We start from the raw sequence: 23,671 nt of genomic DNA, 5'->3' as shown, positions 1-23,671 counted from the left end.
ACTATTAATTTTGAATTTTGAATTTGTTTTCATTATCATAAAGTAGAACAAGTAGTCTACTTTATTAAGAACTTTATTACCATAAAAACTAATAAAGGAAACATCACTAAAATTAGTAATGTTTGTTAACATAAATCAATAAACCAGGATCAAATAAAGTTGTTGCTTATGACCATAAACCAGCTTTGGTTTTTAATTATGCTAAACAAAGAAGAAAGTTGTATTTTATGATTTAGTTTGCTTTGAAATTGAAAATTTACTTTTGTAAGAAGTTTACTAAAAAGGAGGGCTTTCTGAATTAATGAAATTAAAATATTTATTAAGTCATGACTTTCAAACACTCAATTTCTCTATTACTCAATTTTTTTTCTTGTTTTTTTTTTTTATTTATTCCCTATGTACATCTTCTTTTAAAAGGTTTTCTAGTTACTAATTATCTGAAAAGTAAATAAAATGAAAACATCAATTTCCCAATCATAAAAACACGCACATACATATACTTACAAATCATCGCAGTAATGTGACTTGGTATACCTATGATTATAACATATTTTTTCATACTATGATGTCATAGCATTCTTTATCCCAGAATACAAACCACACTATTATTTTATATACAATTTTTAAAGACAAATTATTAATAAGCATCTTACCAGATCTTACCCAGCACATCAAACACAGAAAAATGTATACTCTCATTTGGAATCTGAAAAAGTAAAAAAAAGCACTCAGATTCCCCCCAAAAAAGAAATTCCGTAATTCATTAAGGTTTCTCTTTGATAGGCTTGTCACAAGCTGGCAGGCTTTACTGTAAAACTGACTTTTGCTCCTCCCTCTTTGTTGAAAAGGTGAGGTAGTTTTTTTTCTCCCATTTGACTTGAGGTCGTGAGAAGGAGTTTCAAGTCAAAGACTCTGTAATAAGTCATAAAGTTTCTGTGACACAAGTTGAATTTAAGGGAATGAAAAGGCTAATTATATATTTCTTTATTCCTTTTAGCCTCAGGATTTCAGAAGTGGTCTGGAAGAATCTGTTTGTGGAAAGTTAGGGGAAAAAATGTGTTGTTAGAAAATGCCAGAAATGGAAAGAGTCAGAAAAAGTTGTGGCTTATGTTCAGTTTGATTACAAACTAAGCTGCCCTTACACACCATAAAATCAGTAATGAAACCCATACCCATGAAGCTGTCGAGTATAAACTATGGGCTTTTCAGGTTTACATCAGTTTGCATCCAAAACACAGAGGCTATTTTAAAATTTAAAATTCTAGCTTGTTTCTTGAGGCTAAAATTTGAAAATAAAAAATACTTTTGCTTTAAGTATGATAATTTTAAATTATTACAAACTTTCTTTTTACATGTTTACTCAAGTTTCATTTTCTTCCCAACTATGAACTTAAGGAAAGAAAATTGAGAGTTTTCTAAGTGCATGGGTTACATGGTCAAAAATTGCATTTATTTTTAGGAAATTCATGTCTCTCTAAATTCCAAAGATTCAGTAAGAATAGCAGAGTTTAATATACATCAGAGATCAGCAGAAACTAACCTGAGTCTGAAATCATGCTTCAGAAGTCCACAAACAAAATGAGATATTCATTTTAAAATCATGAAAATTTGACTGCTCATGAAACGTCACCATTTGACCTGTTTGATCTCTGAGTGTTTTATGTAAGACTATTTTTAAAGGTTCCCATTACTATAATTTGTTTACCACCAAATAATGTAGGTCTGAGCTGTAATAACTGCACTTCTCTAACAGATATAAATAAACCACATCATTTCAGAAAATGGAGAAAGATGATATATGCAGCATTCATGTAAAACATTTTTAACAAATGCATACTGAATAATTTAAAGAAAAAATATTTACTATTTTACTTATAATTTCCCTTTCCTTTGTGCTCTTGAGGTAATACTGTAATATGACACTTGCACATTTTTTTCATCTTTATCATTCTGAAGAGTTCATATGAACTTGGCATTTCAGATAGTACAATATAGAGCAGAATTTCCAAATGAATGTCTTTATTATCGTATACTTACTGTGAATAGGAGAAAGTTGGGGTTACTAAAGTCTATTGGATTAAATAGCAAATTATAAAGAGATGACAAAATAATATATTAAATGCCCATAATTTAATAGGTCCTTATTTACTTGTGTACTTATTTAATCCTCATTGGATATAAAAAATGATTTTAAGACATTTACTGACTTGTATACAATGTAAACAAGAACACCAAGGTGATGATGACTTTGACAATAATGTTGATGATAATGATTGAGAAGAAAGAAAACTGAGCTCTACGTACCAGGTTTGCTTCTGAGGTAATTATGATAGTTGAATAATATTTATGGTGAGTCACTGTTTATCAGAATGCACTTTACTACAACCTTTTATTTAACTTAGCAATGTGTCAAAAATATTTAGTAATCTTACCCTTTGACTCGGAATTAAACACCAAGGTACTTTTCTACAGAAATCCAAGGTCCTCACACGTGATAATAAACAGCATGTACACAAAGGTATCAAAGAAAGGATGTTCATTTGAGCATTAGTATAATAGCCCAAAAGTGGAAAAATATAAATGTCTAATAATGAAGGATTAGCCTATGTCCAGACTGCAGATTAAAATTTATAAAGCAGATAGACCAGTATTTATATATGGAGAAAAACTCCATTACAGTTTTAGGGAGAAAAGGACAAGCTCAAAAATGGTATAGATAGTATGAAATTTAAATTGTGTGATATGTATATATATACATTGTTCGAACTCCAGATTTTCCTCCAAAATTATTATCTCTATGTGGTATATTTTCTGGTAATTTTTAACTTTATTTCTTAACTTCAAAAAATATTTCTTTATAATAACCACATGTAAAACAACAACAGCAAGAAATGCTACATTTATTTAGGGGAAAATATGGGCAGGAAAATCAAAATGAAGACAAAAATAGAATTTTTTAAAATGAAGATAAAATGAAGTCAGTTAAATAAAGAGTCTTTTAACAGTAAATTTCCAAATTTCCATTTATACATTCATTTATGCAACTTTTATTAAGCACTTAGGAATTGCCCAGTATAGACTAACCTATTGGGGATAAAATAAGGATATTCACTTATTTGAAGAGCATAATTTCAGCAACTATTTATTAGAGGCCCATAGATGTGTCAGAATTGTTCTAACCTAATATATTTACTGTATAGTAGTTCACAATAAAGGAGAACTTAAAGAAGGATACCTAGGAAACTATGATACTATACAGGTGGGGCACCCAGCTAATCTAGATTGTAGAGTTCAGGAAATCCTGGCAGGATATACTACCTGGACTGAGTTACAAAAATAATGAGTCAGACGCTGGGGATGTAGCTCAGTTGGCAGAGTGCTTACTTTACATTCAGAAGGCCCTGGGTTCAAATCCCAGCACCACCAAAAAAAAAAAAAAAAAAAAAAAAAAAAAAAGAGTCAGCTGGGTAAAGAAGAAAGAAAGAACTGATGTGTATATTTTTTCATTTTGATAGGCTCATACAGGTGGAAGTATAAGACATCTTGGAATGAATAAAGAAAAACTAATTCTTTATAAAGTATTCCTTGCTTTGAAACCAGCAATGCCTTATATGTGACTAATGATCCAGTAAATGCTGAGAGTAAAGTGAATTATTTTTTGTTTTTGCTAGATTTACTATCATGCATGCATTCACTATGAGTTAGGAGATACAGGATACATATGTTAAAAAAATCTATTAAGGTTAAATTCTGAACAAACAGCTAGCCATGTGGGATGAATTTCAGAGTTTATAACATTGAATAAGTACCCCAGAATTATAAGCACCATAAATTATGTACAGCCAAAAGAGAAGATGTAATAAGAATGCCAAACTCATGAGCATTTGTATGCAAAAGAATAGTGTAAATTTCAACGTAACATCATAATCTGATTGTTAACTATTTGCAAATACAAAAGTCTATAGCGTGCATAGTCAAAAATAATGCTGAATTTTTACAAAGAAAGATGAAAATACAGCTTCCAGATAAGCAGTAACTGAAGGTAGGTTAAGGAGGAAATATGTTGGTTTGTATTTATGAGGTACATAAACATAAATATACATTTATGAGGTACATAAACATAAATATATCAAAGATATACATATAACAGAGACTTGCAGATAACCATTTACTTGGTCAGCATGTATTTGTTATTTGCTTACACTGTACTAATTTCCTTAACCTCCTTCTACTCTTCTATACTTACACTGATGACAAAGGAAAAAAAAGAGAGGAAAGGTAAACAATTTATAGACTCATGAATTATCACCTGAGATAATCACTAAAGTTACTGGCACTTTATTGCAGTTGTATATATAGAACCTTTGTCTCTCCCATTATGTAGAGTTTTATGTTCACTTTCATTTCCCAAGTTCAAAGTCAGTGCCAACACATAGGGAACACTAAGAAAATACCTATTAAATGAAGTAATTATATTTAGTCTGATCCATTCCTTAAGCAACCTGAATTCCAAACAGAAGTTACTTGTTCAAAGTCACAAAACTAAGTAATGCCAGAGTTAAAGGGGAAAAGCAGATTTCCTAAAAATGTATCTATTTCCGTTAGAAAAGATGAGTTTTCTGGTCCATCAGACAAGCAAAAGTTTGTCTCATCAATTCAAAATGAATTCCCAAACTAAAAGAATGGTGTCCTCATTACTTGTACAATATTTGCAGGATGGTTTCAGGGTCCCACGTAGACATTTTCCAAGGATTCCTTGATACGGCTGTTTTCTCAAATTCAACTGCTCTCTGAAACCACCTCAAACTTGGGTTGTCATTTTCAAAGACTTCTCTTAGGAGCACTTCCTGGATAAATAAAATTTTAATTTCAGTACTCTATTATATCAAGATCCGTACGTGCATTCATTCTTTCAAGAAATATTTTATGAACAATTTAATTTTAAATTACTAATGATGTATCCATCAACTCTTTGGAGACAAATTATTCTTTCCTCATTAGCCTAGAAGCTTCCGAAGTGAAGTTACTAAATCTTAGATCATCTCTATAGTTTTGATTGAAAATGTCGGTTGAGTAAATCCAAAATCAAATAATGAGCATGAGAAAACAGGTGCTGGAGAGCAACCGCTACAAGCAAAAGTGCAAAGCCCCTTGAGCAATAATCTTCTTTACCTAACACTCTTCCAGGGCCTGATTCTGGGCGTGGGGGCAGCGTGGTGGGCGGTCCCCTTGGGGCTCGGGGGCGTATCCCGCAGCCTAGCTCCGCCCCTGGCGCGCGCGCTCCCGTCTCCCTCGCCCCAGCAGCGCAGTAAAGCGGAGCAAGGGGGCGGGTCTGGCGCTTCCTCCATCCTGGGGCCGATACCGGAGGGATGTTCCCAGCTCAGGAGGAGGCTGAAAGGACCGTGTTTGTGGGCAATTTAGAGGCCCGCGTGCGGGAAGAGATTCTTTACGAGCTATTCCTTCAGGTACCGTCCTCGGGGAAGGGGCGGCGGAGGGGCGGGGCACACCTAGACCTGCGGCAGCCCGGCTCCCTTCCCGCCCCCTCTTGTCCAGTGCTTTAATTATTTTTGACTGTATGCACCTGTCTCGAGCAGAGCGACTGGTCAAAGATATGGCTTAGCCCCATCCCCACTGCAGAGTTCTGACGGTAGGCAGTGACTGGGCCCTCCCTAATTCCCAGTCCTCATTAAGGGCTTCCCAGGCCTTGGATGTGCTCCAGCAGAAAACAGCCCTGTCACTGTCTTCCTTCCGATAATAAACACCTTTATGTCTTACATCCTCCAAACTGAGAGGTATAGCTTTTAAAATGTTTTCATATACATTACTCATCCCCCTAAGCCCTTTTATGCGGAGGCTATTCCTATTCTAGTATAGTAAATGAGTTGTGAGATGATGGGACAACCAGTATACCATGACTGTGACCAACTGACTCCCTGGTCAAGGTCTTTTCCTGCATCCAAGAGGACCTTAGGAAACTTTTTCAGGGCTGGATTAAGTTCGGGATTGAATCTCCTGTGCTCTGTAAACACACCTCTGGTACACATGACCGCCCACTTGCCAAAGGTGTATCTTCATTCAGCCACTCATCTAACCATTTAATGACCTAGAATTACAATTTTAGAAATAGCTTTTACACTTTGTTAAAGGGGGAACTTAAAATCAATTGCCATTATTTAGGGTAATCTACCAAAGACAGGTATATTTAGTACGGAAAAGTGGTTGAAAGTATGGGCTCTGAGGTCAGCAGTGTGATTTTGGGCCAGTACATGAGTCTCTGAGTTTCCTCAAATGTCAAATAGGAGTAATAGTATCTACAATATGATGAGATTGTGATGACTAAATGAGCTAACCTAAATAAAGCAAAGCTATAGCTAGCATTTACTAGGTGTTTGGTGGTAGGAGTAGTAGAAGTAGTAGTAGTAGTAATAATGCTAACATCAACAGAAATAAAAAGTGACTTCCTCCTATCTGAATAAGGGAAGGTTCCAAGGAAAACAATTGCAGAACCAAATGTCTGGGATTAAGTATGAGTACCAGAGGTGAAAAAAACTTATTTGGTTTTAAAGGACCCCCTTTATCTCTGAACTAAAGTCTCTCTGTCAATAAATAGATACACACAGTTTAATGGAGAAGATTCTGTCCAGGACCACATTTTCTTCTCCTAGGCATTAAACTATTTATTATTTGAAAAATATTTTTAATTTAAAACTTGTATGTTTATCCTTTTAATTCGCTACCTTTTTAAGTTTGCCCTATAAACAAAATCTCTAATCCTTCTTTTTTTACCAATATAATTTGAAACTTTCCACCAAAAGAAGAAAGGAATGTAAACATAAAGTTAATTTACTCCATAAGGCGATTCTTGTTAACCCTCCAAAAAAGGAGGTGGGGAGAGATGAAGGTGGGTTTGCAATTCCTTATACAAAAAAACACATAAGATTTCTAGTCTGTAAGGACTGGATCGGTATCAGTTGTGTGAATCCACAAACAACATATATTATCTTCTCATTTTTTATGATTTCCTTTTTCCACCTAAGTGAGATGGAAACCTCACTGAATAGATAGGAAAGTATACTTATGTTTTTATTTTTTGCCTGTAGGGAATTTGCTGAAAAAAATGTAAAGGAAGTATGAGTAAGTGTGGTGTTTGTAATGAAGATGCATTATTATCAGAGCTGCATAACACTATTGCTGTTTTTTTCTTAAAGTTTAACTGATTTTTCTGAGTTGAAAATAAATCTTTGGATTTATGAGAAAATAATTTTTAAGTTTCTTATAGGCTGGGCCACTAACCAAAGTGACTATATGCAAAGACAGAGAAGGAAAGCCGAAATCCTTTGGATTTGTCTGCTTTAAGCACCCAGAATCAGTGTCTTATGCAATAGCTTTGCTGAATGGAATTCGTTTATATGGAAGACCAATTAATGTGCAGTATCGATTTGGTAGGTTCTCTCACTGATGAATCTTCAAAGTGTGTTTTGTGGTTGCTGCTATTCTCAGAAGTTGTAAGCATTTTGTTTTCCATATAGTATAAGACAATAAAAGAGTAGTCACTTAATTTTCTCAAAGGCATATTTAATTTATAATGCTATATAGTTAATTTACATTGTCAATTATATTACCAAATTTATAACATCTCTTCTTTAGTAAAGTTTAAAATGTACTTTTTAAAAATGTTCTATTTTAAATAGTCATCAATAGCTATGATGGTTGCTATTGACTAAAATTAATCAAATTTATATGAACTAGAGATACATACATAACTTTTATATAGCAGGACTATTTGCCAATATTCTTGTCACTGCTAATGTGGTATCAAATACCTACTATATGGAAGATAAGTGGATAAATTAGCCCCTCTGGGGAACCCACTTTGTACGTTACCAGGAGCTGAATTTAAGTCCCTTTAAGAGCAAAGTAGACAAAGTTACCTGGAGAGTGATCCTTCGTAGTGGTGGAGGAAAGATTCCTGCTTCAGATGGCCTCAGATCCTTGTTCTGAATTCATGTCAGGAACCAGTCATCTGTAATTAGTCACCCAGAGAAGGTCATCCTGTTATACTAGGCCTTGCATCTTTCAGGGGACTGATTGAGACCATCTGAGTGATGCTTACACTACTTGTGTTTAAGTATTATATAAATGTACAGACTTATTGACATATCACTACCATAAATTATTCAGGTTTATTGATGTATCATCCTTTGGTTTTTATTTCCATTGATCTACCAGAAATGAAAAATAAGAATTAAAAAAGCAATTTCTTCTTGCATAGGAAAAGTTCTTATCTTTGCTTTTCAGATTTTCTTTTTTTTTTTTTAAGTTTAAAGCATGGATGCATCATGCTCTTTGATTCTGCCCAGTTAACTCACACATGCTGGTAGAATAGGCCAGAGCTTATTCTATTCTGACACATCCTGTAAAAGTTTGACTTGGCTTTTGTCTAAGCAGTTTAGAGAATTCATGCCTTCTACAGTGAAGGCAAATAGCACTGATATTTGTCATTATTAGTTTATAGGTAAGTAGAACAAAACAATATCATGTATCTGATATAGTTCCATATTAAAGTATTTTTATATGCAATTGTTGCTTTTGGACAAATCTTGATTACACTTCGTTCATTTAAAGTAATACATATAATCTATAAATATGACTTGAGAAGTAGGTATGCAAATCTTTTACTTAAGTGTGGAATTTTAAGTCAGTACTACATCTTAAAAAATTTTTGGAGCTAGGCCCGGTGGCACACACCTGTAATCCCAACATTTGGGAGGCTGAGGCAGGAGGATCACAAGTTGAAAGCTGCCTCAGCAACTTAGTGAGGTTCTAAACAATTCAGTGAGACCTTGTCTCTAAATAAAATATAAAAAAGGGCTGTAGCTGTGGCTTAGTGATTAAGCCCTTCTGGGTTCAATACCCAGTACCAAAAAAAATTTTTTTTTGGTTTATGTTGTGTGTTAATGTTAGAACTCCAAGTAATTGTACCATGGAAGTAATCATTGTATTTCTTTCAAAGGAAGTTCTCGCTCTTCAGAACCAGCGAACCAAAGTTTTGAAAGCTGTGTGAAGATAAATTCACATACCTACAGGTAATTAAAAATAAATTTTTGGGCTGGGGATATAGCTCAGTTGGTAGAGTGCTTACTTTGCAAGCACAAGGCCCTGGGTTCAATCCCCAGCACCACAAAAAAAATAAATAAATAAATAAATTTTTCATAAAGGTAAAACAAATAAATATGTTCCTATAATTTATATTAAAGAAAAATAGTAAATATGTGTGAGGAAGATTTTTAACATATTCTGGACTATTGCAGAACCTTACTATTTATACATAGGATCAAATTATGAAGTTCATTTCTTCTGAACCCATGGAAAGTGAGAGAAAATATTTTCATTTAAAGTTCAGTTTTAATATTTAAAGTAGTAAGTGATATAGCTTTATATTTGTAGTGTTCTTAATGGTTTCCTTTATGCTTTTCATAGCTGTTAAATCATTTAATCATAAAAGGTCTTGCTGTAATGGATCATGGAGATATTATTATCCATATTTTATGCAAACACAAAAGTTAACCAATTCTCAAGGTCACAAGGATGATAAAGTACTAGCCTTGAAACTAAGCCTTCTGATGTTAAGCCTTTCAGTTATTTATTTTACTCTTGTTTAGAACTTCTCTGTGTCCCAGAATTTTTTATAGCCTGATTTCTTGATCCAGTGGTAACCTTCCAGTATACTGCCTGGCAAGGTATCCAAGAGGTTATGGTACATAAAGGCTCTCAAACCAATTTAAGATTCTCAAGTCACAGTGTAAAAGACACAGTGAAAAGCAAGAGCAAGGATAGTGGATAGTTTAGCACACTTAGGATAGAGTGTAAGTGGGCAGAAGGACCAAATAACTGAGTTCTGGATATAGTAATTATTCACAGACTCTTTCTTTCTCTGCTGTCAACCTTCCCTACTGATAGTATGGTGATAAGGACAAGAGTGGAGGTTGAGCAAGGCTGTCCATGCAAATGAGAAGTTCCTGGAACTATCATTATTTATTTCTCAAAGAAGTGTGGGCTAAAATACACCTGACCATAGAAGGAGTTTCCTGGTTCATCAGCTTGATGTCTGTAGGCTTGATCTGAAGTTATCTTAGACAAAAGGAAGGCAAGAAGAGAAATATAAGTTAGTACAGAGGTGGCATGATCAGGAGTAGGTATCATCTCTCTTCTGTCTTATAAGCTCTAACTCATTCACCATCCATTAATATATATTATGAATTCTATCTTGGCCTCACAGGTTTCTTGTTTATTCTATCCCTATCAGTTCCATTGCCTCTAATAAACTGCTGACTTACTTACAGTCTACACTAAGCATTTTTATGAATTTTTTCCATCTTGTTTGTTTTGTCATCATCTTTGGCAGAACTGAATATTGTCAAGAAAACTATAAAAGCCAAACCTTGTATCCCTATTAACTGTATCAACCCTCTCAGGCATGGGAGAGTGACCTTTTGGGACTGGCAAATACCCAGAATTATCTTTGGGAGCAGTATTAAGCTCCAAATAAGTGTGCTCCATATTTTCATTCTCCCCAGAATTCTTATATTGGTAAAGGCAGGACAACTTAAGAATGTAGGTAATGAAAATCAGATTGCCTGGATTTGAATCCTGCCACTGCCACTTTATTAATGGTGTAAACCTGGATAAGTTATTTTATCTTTCTGTATCCTATCTCTAAAATGTAAATAATACCTGAAAAATCTTTATGAGAATAAAATACTATAATAAATGCAAGGTATTTAGAATACTGAATACATTTCAAGTATTCAGCAAGTTTTAGAAAGAACAAAAGGAGAATTTACTACTATGTTAGGGAAATCATCACAGATTCATGGTTTGAGTCATATATGTGATGTAACAGCTTCCCCTCTTCTTAATATCAAGTGGGAAAAGATACTTCATTTTCCTCAGATTTTTGGGAAGCAACAAGATATTCATAGGATTTAGAGTTAAAAAAAAACTATATAGGCAATAGAAGATGGCAGTAAAACTGATCTTACCCACTCCATAACTTCCCTCTAGCTTTCACCCTGTTTTTCTTTGCCATTACTTCCCTTACACACGTTCTGCTGTTCCTGAACCCTGTCTCCTAACTGACCTCTCATATTTTTCTTCTTCCTCTCACTAATAAATATTTTTATCTTTCACATCCTTTCTTCCCATTCATTTCTCAAACCCACTGTTATGTAAGAGCTTCTCTTATGAGGTGATCAGAACCTTCTGATCAGCCATTCAGCAGCCTGTTTATTAAGTTTACTGCTCTAGAACAACTGACATCTCTGATTTCTTTCTTAATGAAGTTTATACTTCTGATGACTTCTGTGATACTACTGTCAATATTTATAAATTGGGTCTCCTCCATCCCTCTGACTGTATCCTGTCATTTTGTCCCCATCTGCTTTTGCTGATTTCAGCCTCCCTCATAGTACACTTCCTAACATAAGGATTAGTGGTATTAGAATTAAAATTAGGGTATACTATAGAGCTACTGCAGAACCTAGCCAGGGTTTACAACATCTCCATAAGAGCAATTATCACATGTATAAATGAAACATGGGGACATCATAGTTTTTAAATTAGGGATGTTTTGATTATCTTAATTCATGGAAGATATCAGTAAACATGTTTCTGTAAACATTAGTATTCCATTTAGAAAGGAATACAATTTTTACATTTACACAGTAAAGACACTTTAAAAATAAATTGATGAAAATCTCTCCCTCTTTGTTTTTATATCTGTGGAAGATTGAAATGTGTCCCTACTGATGATTAATGACTTGCTGTTGTTCTGTTACTATTTAAATGTTTTATGTCTTTATATAAATACAAGCTGGTCTAACATTTTCATATCAGAAAGTCAAAAGTGACTCTCAATATTGAAATTTCAGTGTTTAGTAATGAAATAATGTATTGTTCTAACACTACATTATCAATATAATAACCGATTATTTGTATGTGTTTATTTAAGGTATTTAATTCTAACTGCTACCAGAGAAGCTCTTTCTTTCTCTTTCGTTTTATGGACAACTCTCATTGAGAATATTTGTACCAAGGAATTTAAAAGGTTTTTTTGCTTCCCCTTTTATTTCTCCAAAGGAATGAAGAAATGTTGGGCAGATCTTCCTTTCCTATGCAGTTTTTTCCAATTAACAATACTGCTTTACCTCAAGAATATTTTTTCTTTCAGAAAATGGTAAGTTTGATATCATTTGATTTAGCACATATATGGTACAAATTTATGAAGAATGTGAAAACTATCCTTAGTATTTGGTGCTCAAATAGCAAATATTAATCAACAACCACTTATTACTTGAAACTATCAAAGTCTGCTTCCCAGCATATTCTATTTTCTTTTCTTTCTTTTTTGTAGAGATGGGAGTAGTTGAGGGACAAGTTCATGGTATTAGTTAATCTCTAATCTGCTCCAAGTAGTTAGAAATTTTAGTTATTATCTCTCTATCATATATCAATATAAATATGTTTATTAAATATTTTACCTGTTTCACTTTACTCTTAAATTTTGGCTATTAGAAGATTTAAAACTACATATGTGGTTCATATTATATTTTTTTGATAATCTATATTGCAGTAAACTAACAAACCTTTAATCTTTATGTTAAGGATTAAGGAAGCTTCCACACCCCTACTATGCTACTATGAAATCACTGCCTTTCTTTTTTTTTTTTTAAATTGTAAACAAATGGGGTACAACTTGTTTCTCACGAAGTAGAGGCGTACCATTTGTGTAATCATACATTTACATAGGGTAATGGTGTTTGATTCATTCTGTTATTTTTTTCCTTCCCCCCACCCCTCCCACCCTCTTTTCCCTCTATACAGTCCCTCCTTCCTCCATTCTTGCCCCCCTCCACCCCCCATTATGTGTCCATCATCCGCTTATCAGCGAGATCATTCGTCCTTTGGTTTTTTGAGATTGGCTTATCTCACTTAGCATGATATTCTCCAGTTTCATCCATTTGCCTGCAAATGCCATAATTTTATTATTCTTTATGGCTGAATAATATTCCATTGTATATATATATACCACAGTTTCTTTATCCATTCATCAATTGAAGGGCATCAAGGTTGGTTCCACAATCTGGCTATTGTGAATTGAGCAGTTGTGAACATTGATGTGGCTACATCACTATAGTATGCTGATTTTAAGTCCTTCGGTATAGGCCAAGGAGTGGGATAGCTGGGTCTAATGGTGGTTCTATTCCACGTTTCCTAAGGAATCTCCATATTGCTTTCCAGAGTGGCTGCACTAATTTGCAACCCCACCAGCAACGTATGAGTGTACCTTTTTCCCACATCCTGGCCAACAATGGCCTGAACTCATCAATCAAAAGACATAGACTGGCAGATAGAATCACTGCATTTCTTATACCAAAATACAGTTTGTTTTCCTCATGACTGTTTGCATAATGCATGTTACTTTTAATATTCATTAAACTTTTTTAATATGCATTTAAATTAGCTTTTTAGATTTGTTTTGGTACATGACTTGTCCTTTTTTTTTCCCCATAGCAGTGGCATGCACCTAATCCAGTGCTGCAGCTTCCTTACTATGAGATGACAGCCCCGCTTCCCAATAGTGCGCCTGGGTCTTCCTCACTGAGTCATGTTCCAGATCTAGAGGCTGGACCCAGCTCCTATGAATGGACTGTCCAACAACCAAGTGACTCTGACCTTTATCAGATGAATACACGAAAGAGGCAAAAGCAAACCAGTGACAGTGATAGTAGCACAGAAAACAATAGAGGAAATGAATTCAGCCCCAAATTCAGAAAATGTAAGAAAAAGAAAAGATATTAGTATTACCTTCAGATAATATGTATCTACATTGATCTTAATTCTCTTTAAGGAAAATTGACCAATTTCTTGAGTATCTTGCCTTTTTGAAATATATGAAAATATGACATCTGATTTACTATTCAACTTTTGCCTTGAATGACAAAGGCTTTTAAAAATAATATAATGTACTACTTTTATATGTCATAACATATTTCACCCATTGCCAATAAGAAATATACTTTGTATCATTTTATTTAATATTGGTGATGAAATTTTATTAAACTATTAACTAAAAGTCAGTTACTGAACACTTATGGATAAAGCACTGTGTTTTCTCCAGAATGTCACCTATAATATTCAAGTACAATTAGGTTGCAATTAGAAGTGGAACATTGGATTTACTAAAAGAAACTAATGCAAATACTTAAGAGTTCCATGTGGTTCCTAGTGAATATGTTATAGAGGAGTTTTGTCACTTTGTTAATAACATTTTATTTGTTATGTTTACATAGATTGTTTCTGAGCCTTACTGTCCTTCAGGTTTATTTTATAAAATGAGGACATAGGACAGTGATACCAAAGGAAAGATAATTATCATGGGATTAGCTTTTGGGTCATTGCCTTGTTATATGAGTTAAATAGGGATGCCTGCCTCTTTACTTCTACTTTTTATCATGAAAATTAAGTTTGCTATGTAATTATTATATTATCTACCTCTTTTGCCAGCCAGGTTTGAGAGGATATATTTAATGTATTTAAATCTTGATAATGAATAAGTATATAGAATGATATTTTATTCATTTTTGATATTTAATACTTAATTGTCCAAAAAAGTTTTCTATTTGGGGTTCATTTATTTTAAAAGATAAATAGGCTCCATGTTAAATAAATGGTTTATTTGGACATTTTTGTTAATTTTATAGTTCACAAGAATTAGAATGATAAGAATTATATTTATTAAAGCGAATGGAAAGAATCACTCAACTCCTTTGTAAATAGAGCACCAAATTCAGTAGGAAGGGCCATGCTTGAATGTTTCTTTTGCATGTTACATAGCACTTTACGGATACTTATTGTTTAAAAGAATAAAGATTTGTTTTACCAAAAGGAGTAACTGAATTTAACTTAGTTATAAATATACAATGTAGTAGAATTTACAACAGACATTGGTCTAATTTCATCTGATCAATATGAAAAATTGAATTGTGTGTTCTGTAGTTTTAACTGTGTTTCCTGTTCTTGAATACTGAAACTCATACTTTTTTCTTTTTAAATTCACATTTTTGCAATTTAGAATCATGCCAAAGGGGAAAATGATTTCTGCATAATTAGAAAATAGTATATCTTTAAAAAGATTAACTTCACCTTCACCTTAGTGTTTTCTTTTAATTCTATAATTTACCTTAAACCTAAATTATTTTGTTGTGATTGTTATTATTGGCAGTATATATAAAAAGGTTTCTTAGCAATTCAGAATAGCATATATATAAGAAAAATACCTTGAAATACTATTACATTAATTAAAATGTTAGAACTGCAAAAAAATTGTTAATTTCTTCCATCATAGTGAGGAAAGTACATGTTATGATTTAGATATGATGGGTCCTCCAAACACTCATGTGTTTTAAAGCATGGTCCCAAATGCAGCAGCGTTCAAAGGTGGAATCCTTGGGAAGTGATTACATCATGGGGGTTCTGACTTCATCAGTGGGGTAAGTGAAAGATTGACTATTGGACTACTGGGAGGTAGTGGACAGTGTAGGAAGTGAGACCTCATAGAAATGAGTGCAAACTTGGGGGTTTACTCCTGGGGACTGTATCTTGTCCCCAGCTTAACTCCTCTCCCTCTCCATCTCCTTCTCCCTCTCTCTCTCTTGCACTCTCTGGAACTCTCCCCTCTTTCTCTTCTCCCTCCTTCCTGGCTGCCTTAAGCTGAGAAGCTTTCCTCCACCATGACCTTTCTCATGATGTTCTGCCTCACCTCAGGCCCAGAGCAATGGAGCCAGCTGGCCATGTACTGATAACTCTGAAACTATAAGCCAAAATGAACCTTTCCTCCTCTAAGTTATTCATGTCAGGTGCCTTTTCTTCACAGCAATGAAAAGCTAATACAGCACCTCAATATTAACTTGACCTAGTCAACCAACTTGAAACACATAGAAGATGAGAAAATTCACCTTTACCATAGTGTATTTCATTCTAAAAAATATAAAATATCCCTTGAAATATCTGCCACCATCCTATGAAATTTTGAATTATCACTTTTCCCCAATGCTATATATTGGAGTTAAAAATTATTAAAATTATTTACTTCAGGGGTTTTATTTTCCAATTTCAATTGCTCACTCTCAAAATCTGTTCACTTTTAAGTTAGCCTGAACCCATTCTACTTTACTGTAAGAATCTTGAAATATGAGAACAAAATTAGACATTTTGTAGTCTTATATTTTCTAATTTTTATAAATGAGTGTCTAATGCATCAAGAAATGGCAAAATCAGAAAAATTATCTACAATTAAAGTTAGATCAGAGTACCAGACACACCTTTGAAATCTGCTGAAATAACCACTGAACTATAGTTTCACATGTAGCCATTTAGCCAAGAGTTTAATCTATGAAATGTCAGCTTAAATTCAGTTGTTATAAGCAATAACTAATTTGTTGTAACATGATTATTATCAAATTTTGATATAATTATTTTTCAGTACCTTGCTTTAAGTTTAATGAAAGAAAAGAAGTTATGAATTTTTGTACTTTCCTTGGCATTCTTCAGGTGCAAGAATGTTGTGTGCCGACAGAATCAACCTCTTCCTTGTATGGCTAAATACCAATAAACTGCTGGCTGTTTAGAAATTGAGATTTCTCTCTTGCCAGTACTTACAACGTTGTATCACCAGATATTTTTCTCCATTGCCTGCTAAACATACCCGCTCAAGTGTCTTATGAGTACTGCAGATTCAACACTTCCACCTTAATCTTAATTTTCTCCCCACATATTTCCTTCTTTGCCCAGTTCTGGCCACTGTTTCACTATTAGTCACTTGTTCAGGTACTACGATAGTGATCTTGCTTTGAGGACCCACAGAGAAACTCTTTCATTCCCTGCCCTTCTTCAATCAAAATGAAGCACTTTTGATGCCAGGTGCATGAAAAAAATTAAAATGGGTCATTTATTGGGAATATGAGCAGAATGAAAATATGGAAGTGACACTGGTTTCAGCCCTGTCCATCCAACTTTTTAAGGCCTGAGCATATTCTTCATGAAATGGCTCAGGAAGATGTGGTTTAAATGGCTCTCCTGAAGGAGGTTTAACTGTGTCGTCTCCCCATCTTCCCTATTCATAGGAAGGAAGGGTAGAAGAGAACTGTGAGCTCCTAGAAAGTCATCACAAAGAACTGCAGAAATACTAACTGCAACTGCTCTGGTCTGTGGTCAGAAATCAGGTCCTTTCCAACATCACAAGCTGCTCTATTGCTATTCATCGTAGTAAAATCATTTATATCAGAAATAAGAGCCTATCTACCAATACATTCACTATTAGGAAAAGCTGCTTAAGGCCCGGGTGGATTTTGGTAAAAATGAGCACTAATATATAAATCTCTTTAGAAATTATACTTTACTACAGAGCACCCAATGAACAATAGTTTTAAAAAGTATGTTTGCTTCCATCCCTCAACCCAGGGAAGTTCAGCAAGCAGAGACTCATTTGTCCTGAGATATACAGAGGTGCTTGATAATGATCTATTTTGCCTGATCTGAATAAGTTCTGCAGGGTCATATCATCATCAACTAAAGGCTAACTTTCTTGATCATGACCAAACTACAAAAAATTACCTCATATGCACACAAAAATTACTATAGCAGGTAAAAACAAGTGATGCATTATCCAGTTCCAGATAATATTTCCTTTGACCTTCTAACACATTCTTATATCATCCACAGATTATATAAGCAGTAGGAAATACTCATAAAAACTTGCATTGGAATTGGAATTAGTATAGAAGGATGCAAACTAGTATTCTTTCTGTGTTCCAGACTCTGAGAAGGATTGAGCCCAACAAGCCTATGTAACATTTAATACAAGGAATCTGGATCTCGTAACAATTGCCTCAACTTCTTTAATTTTCTTAGGAAGCTTAGTAAAACATTGTTTAAATGGATTGTGTTGATCGACAGCACACATTTACTATTTGCACCCTAATTATATGTTTGCTTGTATTTCCACAATAAAAAAGTGGTAAGATGAAAAACAACCCTCACTCCAGCCATCTACTCCAGTCTGACAATGTTTTGTCTTATTCTAACTTCCAAGTTCAATCAGGAGGGATACATTGCAGACTTGTCAAAGAGAACCCTGAGAATTATTCTAGACAACTTCTTACTACTCCATTTTTTAAATAGGCACTAACTCTTCATTGTGACCTTGTTTGGGTTCTCTTTACTTTGTTAATAGAAATAAATCATTATTCATTAAGCAAATTCACAGTGAACTAATGTCATGTTAAGCACTGTATTGATACTAAGGGTACCTTTACTGAAAATGCATGATCTCAAAGTTCAAAGAGCTATGATCTACTGACATAAAGCAACAGGTGATTTCAGTATAATACTATCCCATAATAGAGGTAAACACAAAGCAAAATGGAAGTGCATGAGTCCACATAAACATATATGTATAAACATATACATATATATACACAAATTGTGGGAAGAGGAGAGAGAATCACCTGGGCATGCAGAGTAAAGGAAGAGACCTAGTAGTTGAAGTTTTCTGTATTGACTTACCTGTTGGCACATTTTTGTTCTGCCTCTTCAGCCCTTGTTGTCAGGGTATAAAAGTAAATAACCTGCTACCAGTCTGTATCATCCCACATGTAAGGATATAGGGGCTTGGGACAGGGCAGTAAAAGAAAAAGATAAAAATCCCTGTTCCTGTGGAACTTTTTTCTAATGGGAAAATAATTAGAATAAATAAAATAAAAAGTTAGATTTTAACAACTGATAACTGATGAGAAAAAAAAAAATTCTGGGAAGTGTTTAGGCCTTGAGGAATCAAAGCAGTGACAGAGATGGAAGTGTATAACTCATATTCCAGCTATATTTTCAAGGTAGATCTGACAAAGCACTAAGTATCCTAATATTGGGAAAGAGAATGGATAGAGTCAACAATAATTCCAAGGTTTTTGGTCAGAGAAACTGGACAAATGAAGATATTTATTAATAAGGGGGAAATTATGTGGGATCAGGTTTTGGAGGGAAATCAGGAGCACAATTTTGGAGAGCCAGCATAGTGAAATTAAAGTTCAGAGTCCTGTGGGATAAATGGCTTCCACCCAGCATAGAGAACTAAAGCATTTTGTGTGTCCAAAGTCTTAAAGTTAAAGGCAGCAGTGGTCCAGCAATGGTGCACAAGCCCACAAGCACACAACCTCAGCAAGCTTCCCTAAGGAAATTTATGGAAGATCAGCAAACCATGGTTTCGCTTGTCTCACTCTGAACTTTGCCAATGAGTTTTATTCTTTAACCCATTTACATGATGGTAATAAAATTATCCTGAGTCCTGTTGTTAGATAGGTAGGCATGATTCCCAAGGGATTCATTTTACAGGGTGCTGACCTAAAAGAAGGTACATTTTGAAATCAGAAACACAAAAAATTAGTGAATCTCTTTTCAAAACTTTGAAGCTATAATTAATTTTTCTATTTAAAGCTGTTTGAGCGTCATGGGAGAGGTTGTACATATTCAGGAAAGAAAACTGCAATTACCTAGCTGGATAGTGTTTGGAGAAGACTTTAACAACTTAGAACTGAGTAGTGAAGGCTTATGAATTAATTGACAGATGGATTAACAGAAAAGTTTAACTCATGGTCATGCGAGAACATTAAAAGAAGTGGCTCAAAGGACAGCAAGGGTAAAGGTTTATACACAAACTTGTGGAGAGCAGTGACAGAGAATGGGAGAGCAGTTATTGAGAATGGGGGTCTCTGATGACCTCATGGCTGTGGCATGCCTGGTGCCTGGGAATGTTTCTGTGCAAGGACACAGGATGCATAAATGCTATGGTAATGTCCTGCATGAGGAAACTGTGTGCAAGAGTTCTGTCAGCTCTGACCTTGATCTCAGGAACACAGGTCCTGGGAATAGAGGAATTCTTATGCTAGATAATCATAATGTTTCACTAGCTCCACTACTCCTGGAACTGCCTGCTTAACAATAACTTTAAACAAGGGACTTAATTGAGAGCTATGCAAAGTTCTTAACATTGCACTTTGCAACTGTGGATTGCAAATGCGGAAAAGCTAGATAGATGTTCTAATTTCTGTAACTTTTCTGAATACAAAGAATAATGCTTGCATAGTCATTAACCTGATAATGAGACTTATATAATTCAAGATTGCTGGCATAACTCTTTAGATCTTCATCTCCATCAGAGAGCATCACTCCACCTGATCCCAGCTGTTTGTCTTCAAAAATCTGTGTTTGTGAGTATTTGTTTTTATAATCCCCCATCACCCCTTGCCAGAACCTGCAGTTTGACCTCACTGAACATAGCAGTTGGTGGTCATATGGTTACACTACAGCTGAGCAACATATGGCTTAAAAACTTAACCAAAGACAGGGAGTTTGGGGGCACAGTGGGAAAGTATGGCAGGTTCCACTGGGAGCCTCATGCAGTTTTCCACTAGACTTATTAGCAGTCTCCTTCCTGACTGGGAGCTCACCAGTGATGGATTTGTGGCTACTGAACTCTCACCTTCCAGTGCTAAGAGTCAGTTTTCTTCCAAACAGGAAATTCCCTCAAAGACAGATTTTTGGCTGTTGTATATTCAGAAGGTTCTGGTTAAGCCTGGGAAGATAAGCTTGGAAAGGTTTCTTTCAATGACTGCTGTTTGTTCAGATGTTTTCAATTTAAAGTCATTTTTATGCCATTCTAGTGAGTTGGTGGTCAGTTCATTTCCCCTACTTGAAACTTCACAAGAAGTTTCACAGGGAGTTGAACTGATTGCTATGGAAAGAAAAATCAGGTTCCTATTTATATTGTATGATATCTGAAAATAAAAATAAGAACATAGATTAGAAGAATGAATAAGGAAGAAGGAACAAATCTAAACACATTTGCCCATCTCCATTGAAGGAGTCTTCCAGCTCTGGGAATAGGTCAATCAATTAAATGTCTGTGTCTCATCAATGTGACATAGAATTACTCATTGAAATGATGTAAATTAGATACTACTTGTCCTTTTTGACTTACAATCAGAAGTATTCACCAAAGACTGCACAACCACCTCCTTGTTAGGTAGTCATTGTATCTGAGATGGGATGATTTCAGAGTACAACAGAGGCTAAACTGTAAATTTCAGATTGGAGTACTTTCAAGGATTGCCTAGTGACATTGAATACCTAGATCACTGCTTTATAAGTTTTTAGAATTGAACTTTCTAAATCATAAGTCCCTCAATTTGGAAAAGTTTTCCACATTACTGAATGAAACTTGATGCTTTAGTACCAAAGTGTATTTTTAGGGTGACTTATTTGGTACATGTATTCTGTGATACTTTATGTACAAAGGACCCCAGACTTTGGCATGTAAGGCAGGATACCTGGTAAAGAAAGTGGTACAGGTATCTGAGTCTACATTTCCCTGAGCATTTGGGGAATAACCTTTTATATACTTTATTGTTATACAACAAATAAAGAGATCAATGTTGTACATGGACAAAATCATGGTAGAAACTGTGACCCATGAGGTGGGTGTCTGGTGACTTATTGGTGACTTAGCTGTATAGGAATCAATATATCCCTGTTTCCTGTGCCTTCATCAGGCTATAATAGCAAAAACAGGTTAAGAAATAAATGATAGAGGAAGCCTTCAACTTAGCCTCCACAGAGCTATTTTACCTGACTAGTATACTCCAGATCTTAAATCTACCTCTTTATAGTGCTGATCACCAGAAAAGATAAGAATAGATAAACACTGTCCCATGTTCCCTTGGTACAACATTAAACCTAGGAATACTTTCCTGTGATTAAGCCAATATCTGTGTAAATGTCATTCTTTTTCCCTGTAATAGTATTAGAGAACTGAAAGATACCTACTTTGCAGTCAAATTATAGGGAGTGATTACAGTATTTCTTTGGTATTTCTTATCTAGCAAGAGTTCAATGGCATTTATGTTTTCAGTTCAAAGAAAAAAATTTCCTTCCAGTAATTTTACCTGAATAAAATTTAGACCTTGCCAAGCATAGTGGAGCACACTTGTAATCCCAGTGACTTGGGAAGCCAAGGCAGCAAGACACAAGTTCAAAGTCAGCCTGAGCAACTTGGTGGGCCCATGTCCCAAAATAAAATATAAAGGAATAGGTAAAGTGCTCCTGAGTTTAACCCCCAGTACCCAAATAAATAAATTTTTAAAAAAAGTACTGGAGATACAGCTCAGTGGTAGAGCACCCCTGATTCAATGCCTAGCACTGCTAAAATGCTTCTATATAGCGAAGGAAAAGGTCAATAAAATGAAATGGTAATCTACCATTTGGGAAAAGTTTATTTACCAACTATATTTCTAGCAAGGGGCTAATATCCAAATTTTAGAAGGAAGTCATACAACTCACTAACAGGAAAATGACCCAATTTATGGGAAAGGATTTTAATATACATTTATCCAAAAAAGACATGAATATAGTCAGATGTTTATGAAAAGGTGCTCAACATTATTAATGAGAAAAATGCAAATCAAAACTACTAAGAGATATAACCTCACATTCAGTTGGATGACTATTACCAAAGTATCAGGAAAGAACAAATGTTAAGTGTGTGGAGAAAAGAACCTTGTTCATAACAAAGTAGATTAATGCTGCCATTATGGAAAACAGTCTGGAGATTCCTAAAGAAATTAAAATTAGAACTAGCAGGTGCACCAGCAATTCTCCTTTTAGGTATATGCTCATAGGAAATGAAATCAGCACCTTGATGCAATATCTGCCCTACCGTGTTCATTTCAGCATTATTCACAATATCCAAGATGTGAACACAACCTAAGTGTTTGTCAATGGACAAAAGGATAGAGAAACTGTGGTGTGTGTGTGTGTGTGTTATAATATGGAATATTATTGAGCTCGAAAAAGAAGCAAACGCTGTCATTTGCCACGACATGACCAGACCTGGAAAACATTCTACTAAGTGAAACAAGCCAGACAAAAAAGAAAAATATTTCATAATCTCACTAATTGTGGGAACTGAAATAAAAGCCAAATATTCAGAGGTAGAGAATGGTTATCAGGGGTAAGAGTCAGGGGGAAATGGAATGATGGATATAGGTAAAGGAATAGAAAGTACAAAGATTTAGAACGAACAAGTCTAGAGATTAATGTACAACTTGAGAACCATAGTTGGGAAAACTGAATTGCATTAGGAATTTCTGCTAAATAAGTAGTGTTTGCTGTTCACACACACACACATATATGGGTAACCGTGAGATGATTAATATGCTAATTTGCTTCACTATACTAATTATTGTACCATTTCTATGTGTCCTATATCCTTCTGTTGTATACCTTAAATGTATACTATAACATTTATTTTAAAATAAATAAATAGAAACTTTGATATGTATCTATCTCCTCAATGAAAGAGATGGCAGGGTTTGTCAATGGACAGAACCCACATTTTTTTACATCTGTTGACGATAAGCTTCAAGTATATACACTGTATTTAGATAGATAGGTATGATAACAACTGTTCATTGAAAATCCAGTAATGCTTGCTTCATCCTGGAATGATAGCTTTAAAGATGCCAGGAAATAAGGCAACCAAAAACTAGTTCAAAAAGGGTCA

At 34.6% G+C, this 23,671-nt stretch overlaps 2 protein-coding genes across 7 annotated transcripts in view; one reads left to right on the top strand and one right to left on the bottom strand.

Annotated features, from left to right (window-relative positions):
• Positions 1-5,095, bottom strand: part of LIPI (lipase I) — a 65,620-nt gene extending 60,525 nt beyond the window's left edge. Inside the window, 2 exon segments of the mRNA XM_079154959.1 lie at positions 654-706; positions 4,699-5,095. Of these exon segments, the coding sequence (XP_079011085.1) occupies positions 654-706; positions 4,699-4,742 (97 nt within the window). The 5' untranslated portion in view covers positions 4,743-5,095.
• Positions 5,096-5,322: 227 nt separating this feature from the next.
• Positions 5,323-17,876, top strand: RBM11 (RNA binding motif protein 11). Of its 6 annotated transcripts, XM_079154965.1 has the most exons (6): positions 5,323-5,465; positions 7,280-7,442; positions 9,014-9,086; positions 12,139-12,235; positions 13,573-13,837; positions 17,184-17,876. In XM_079154965.1, coding segments are annotated over exons 1-6 (696 nt in total). In that variant the 5' UTR covers positions 5,323-5,369; the 3' UTR covers positions 17,186-17,876. The 6 variants fall into 6 exon arrangements, with proteins under 6 accessions (XP_079011091.1, XP_079011090.1, XP_079011093.1 ...); XM_079154964.1 differs by lacking the exon at positions 17,184-17,876 and having other exon boundaries at positions 13,573-16,676; XM_079154968.1 differs by lacking the exon at positions 17,184-17,876 and having other exon boundaries at positions 5,343-5,465; positions 7,270-7,442; positions 9,018-9,086; positions 13,573-16,676.
• The last annotated feature ends 5,795 nt before the right edge of the window (positions 17,877-23,671 follow it).

This window comes from Sciurus vulgaris (assembly GCF_902686455.1).
Source record: "Sciurus vulgaris genome assembly, chromosome: 10".
Taxonomy (NCBI): domain Eukaryota; kingdom Metazoa; phylum Chordata; class Mammalia; order Rodentia; family Sciuridae; genus Sciurus; species Sciurus vulgaris.
This window is presented reverse-complemented; position numbering and strand designations above follow the sequence as displayed.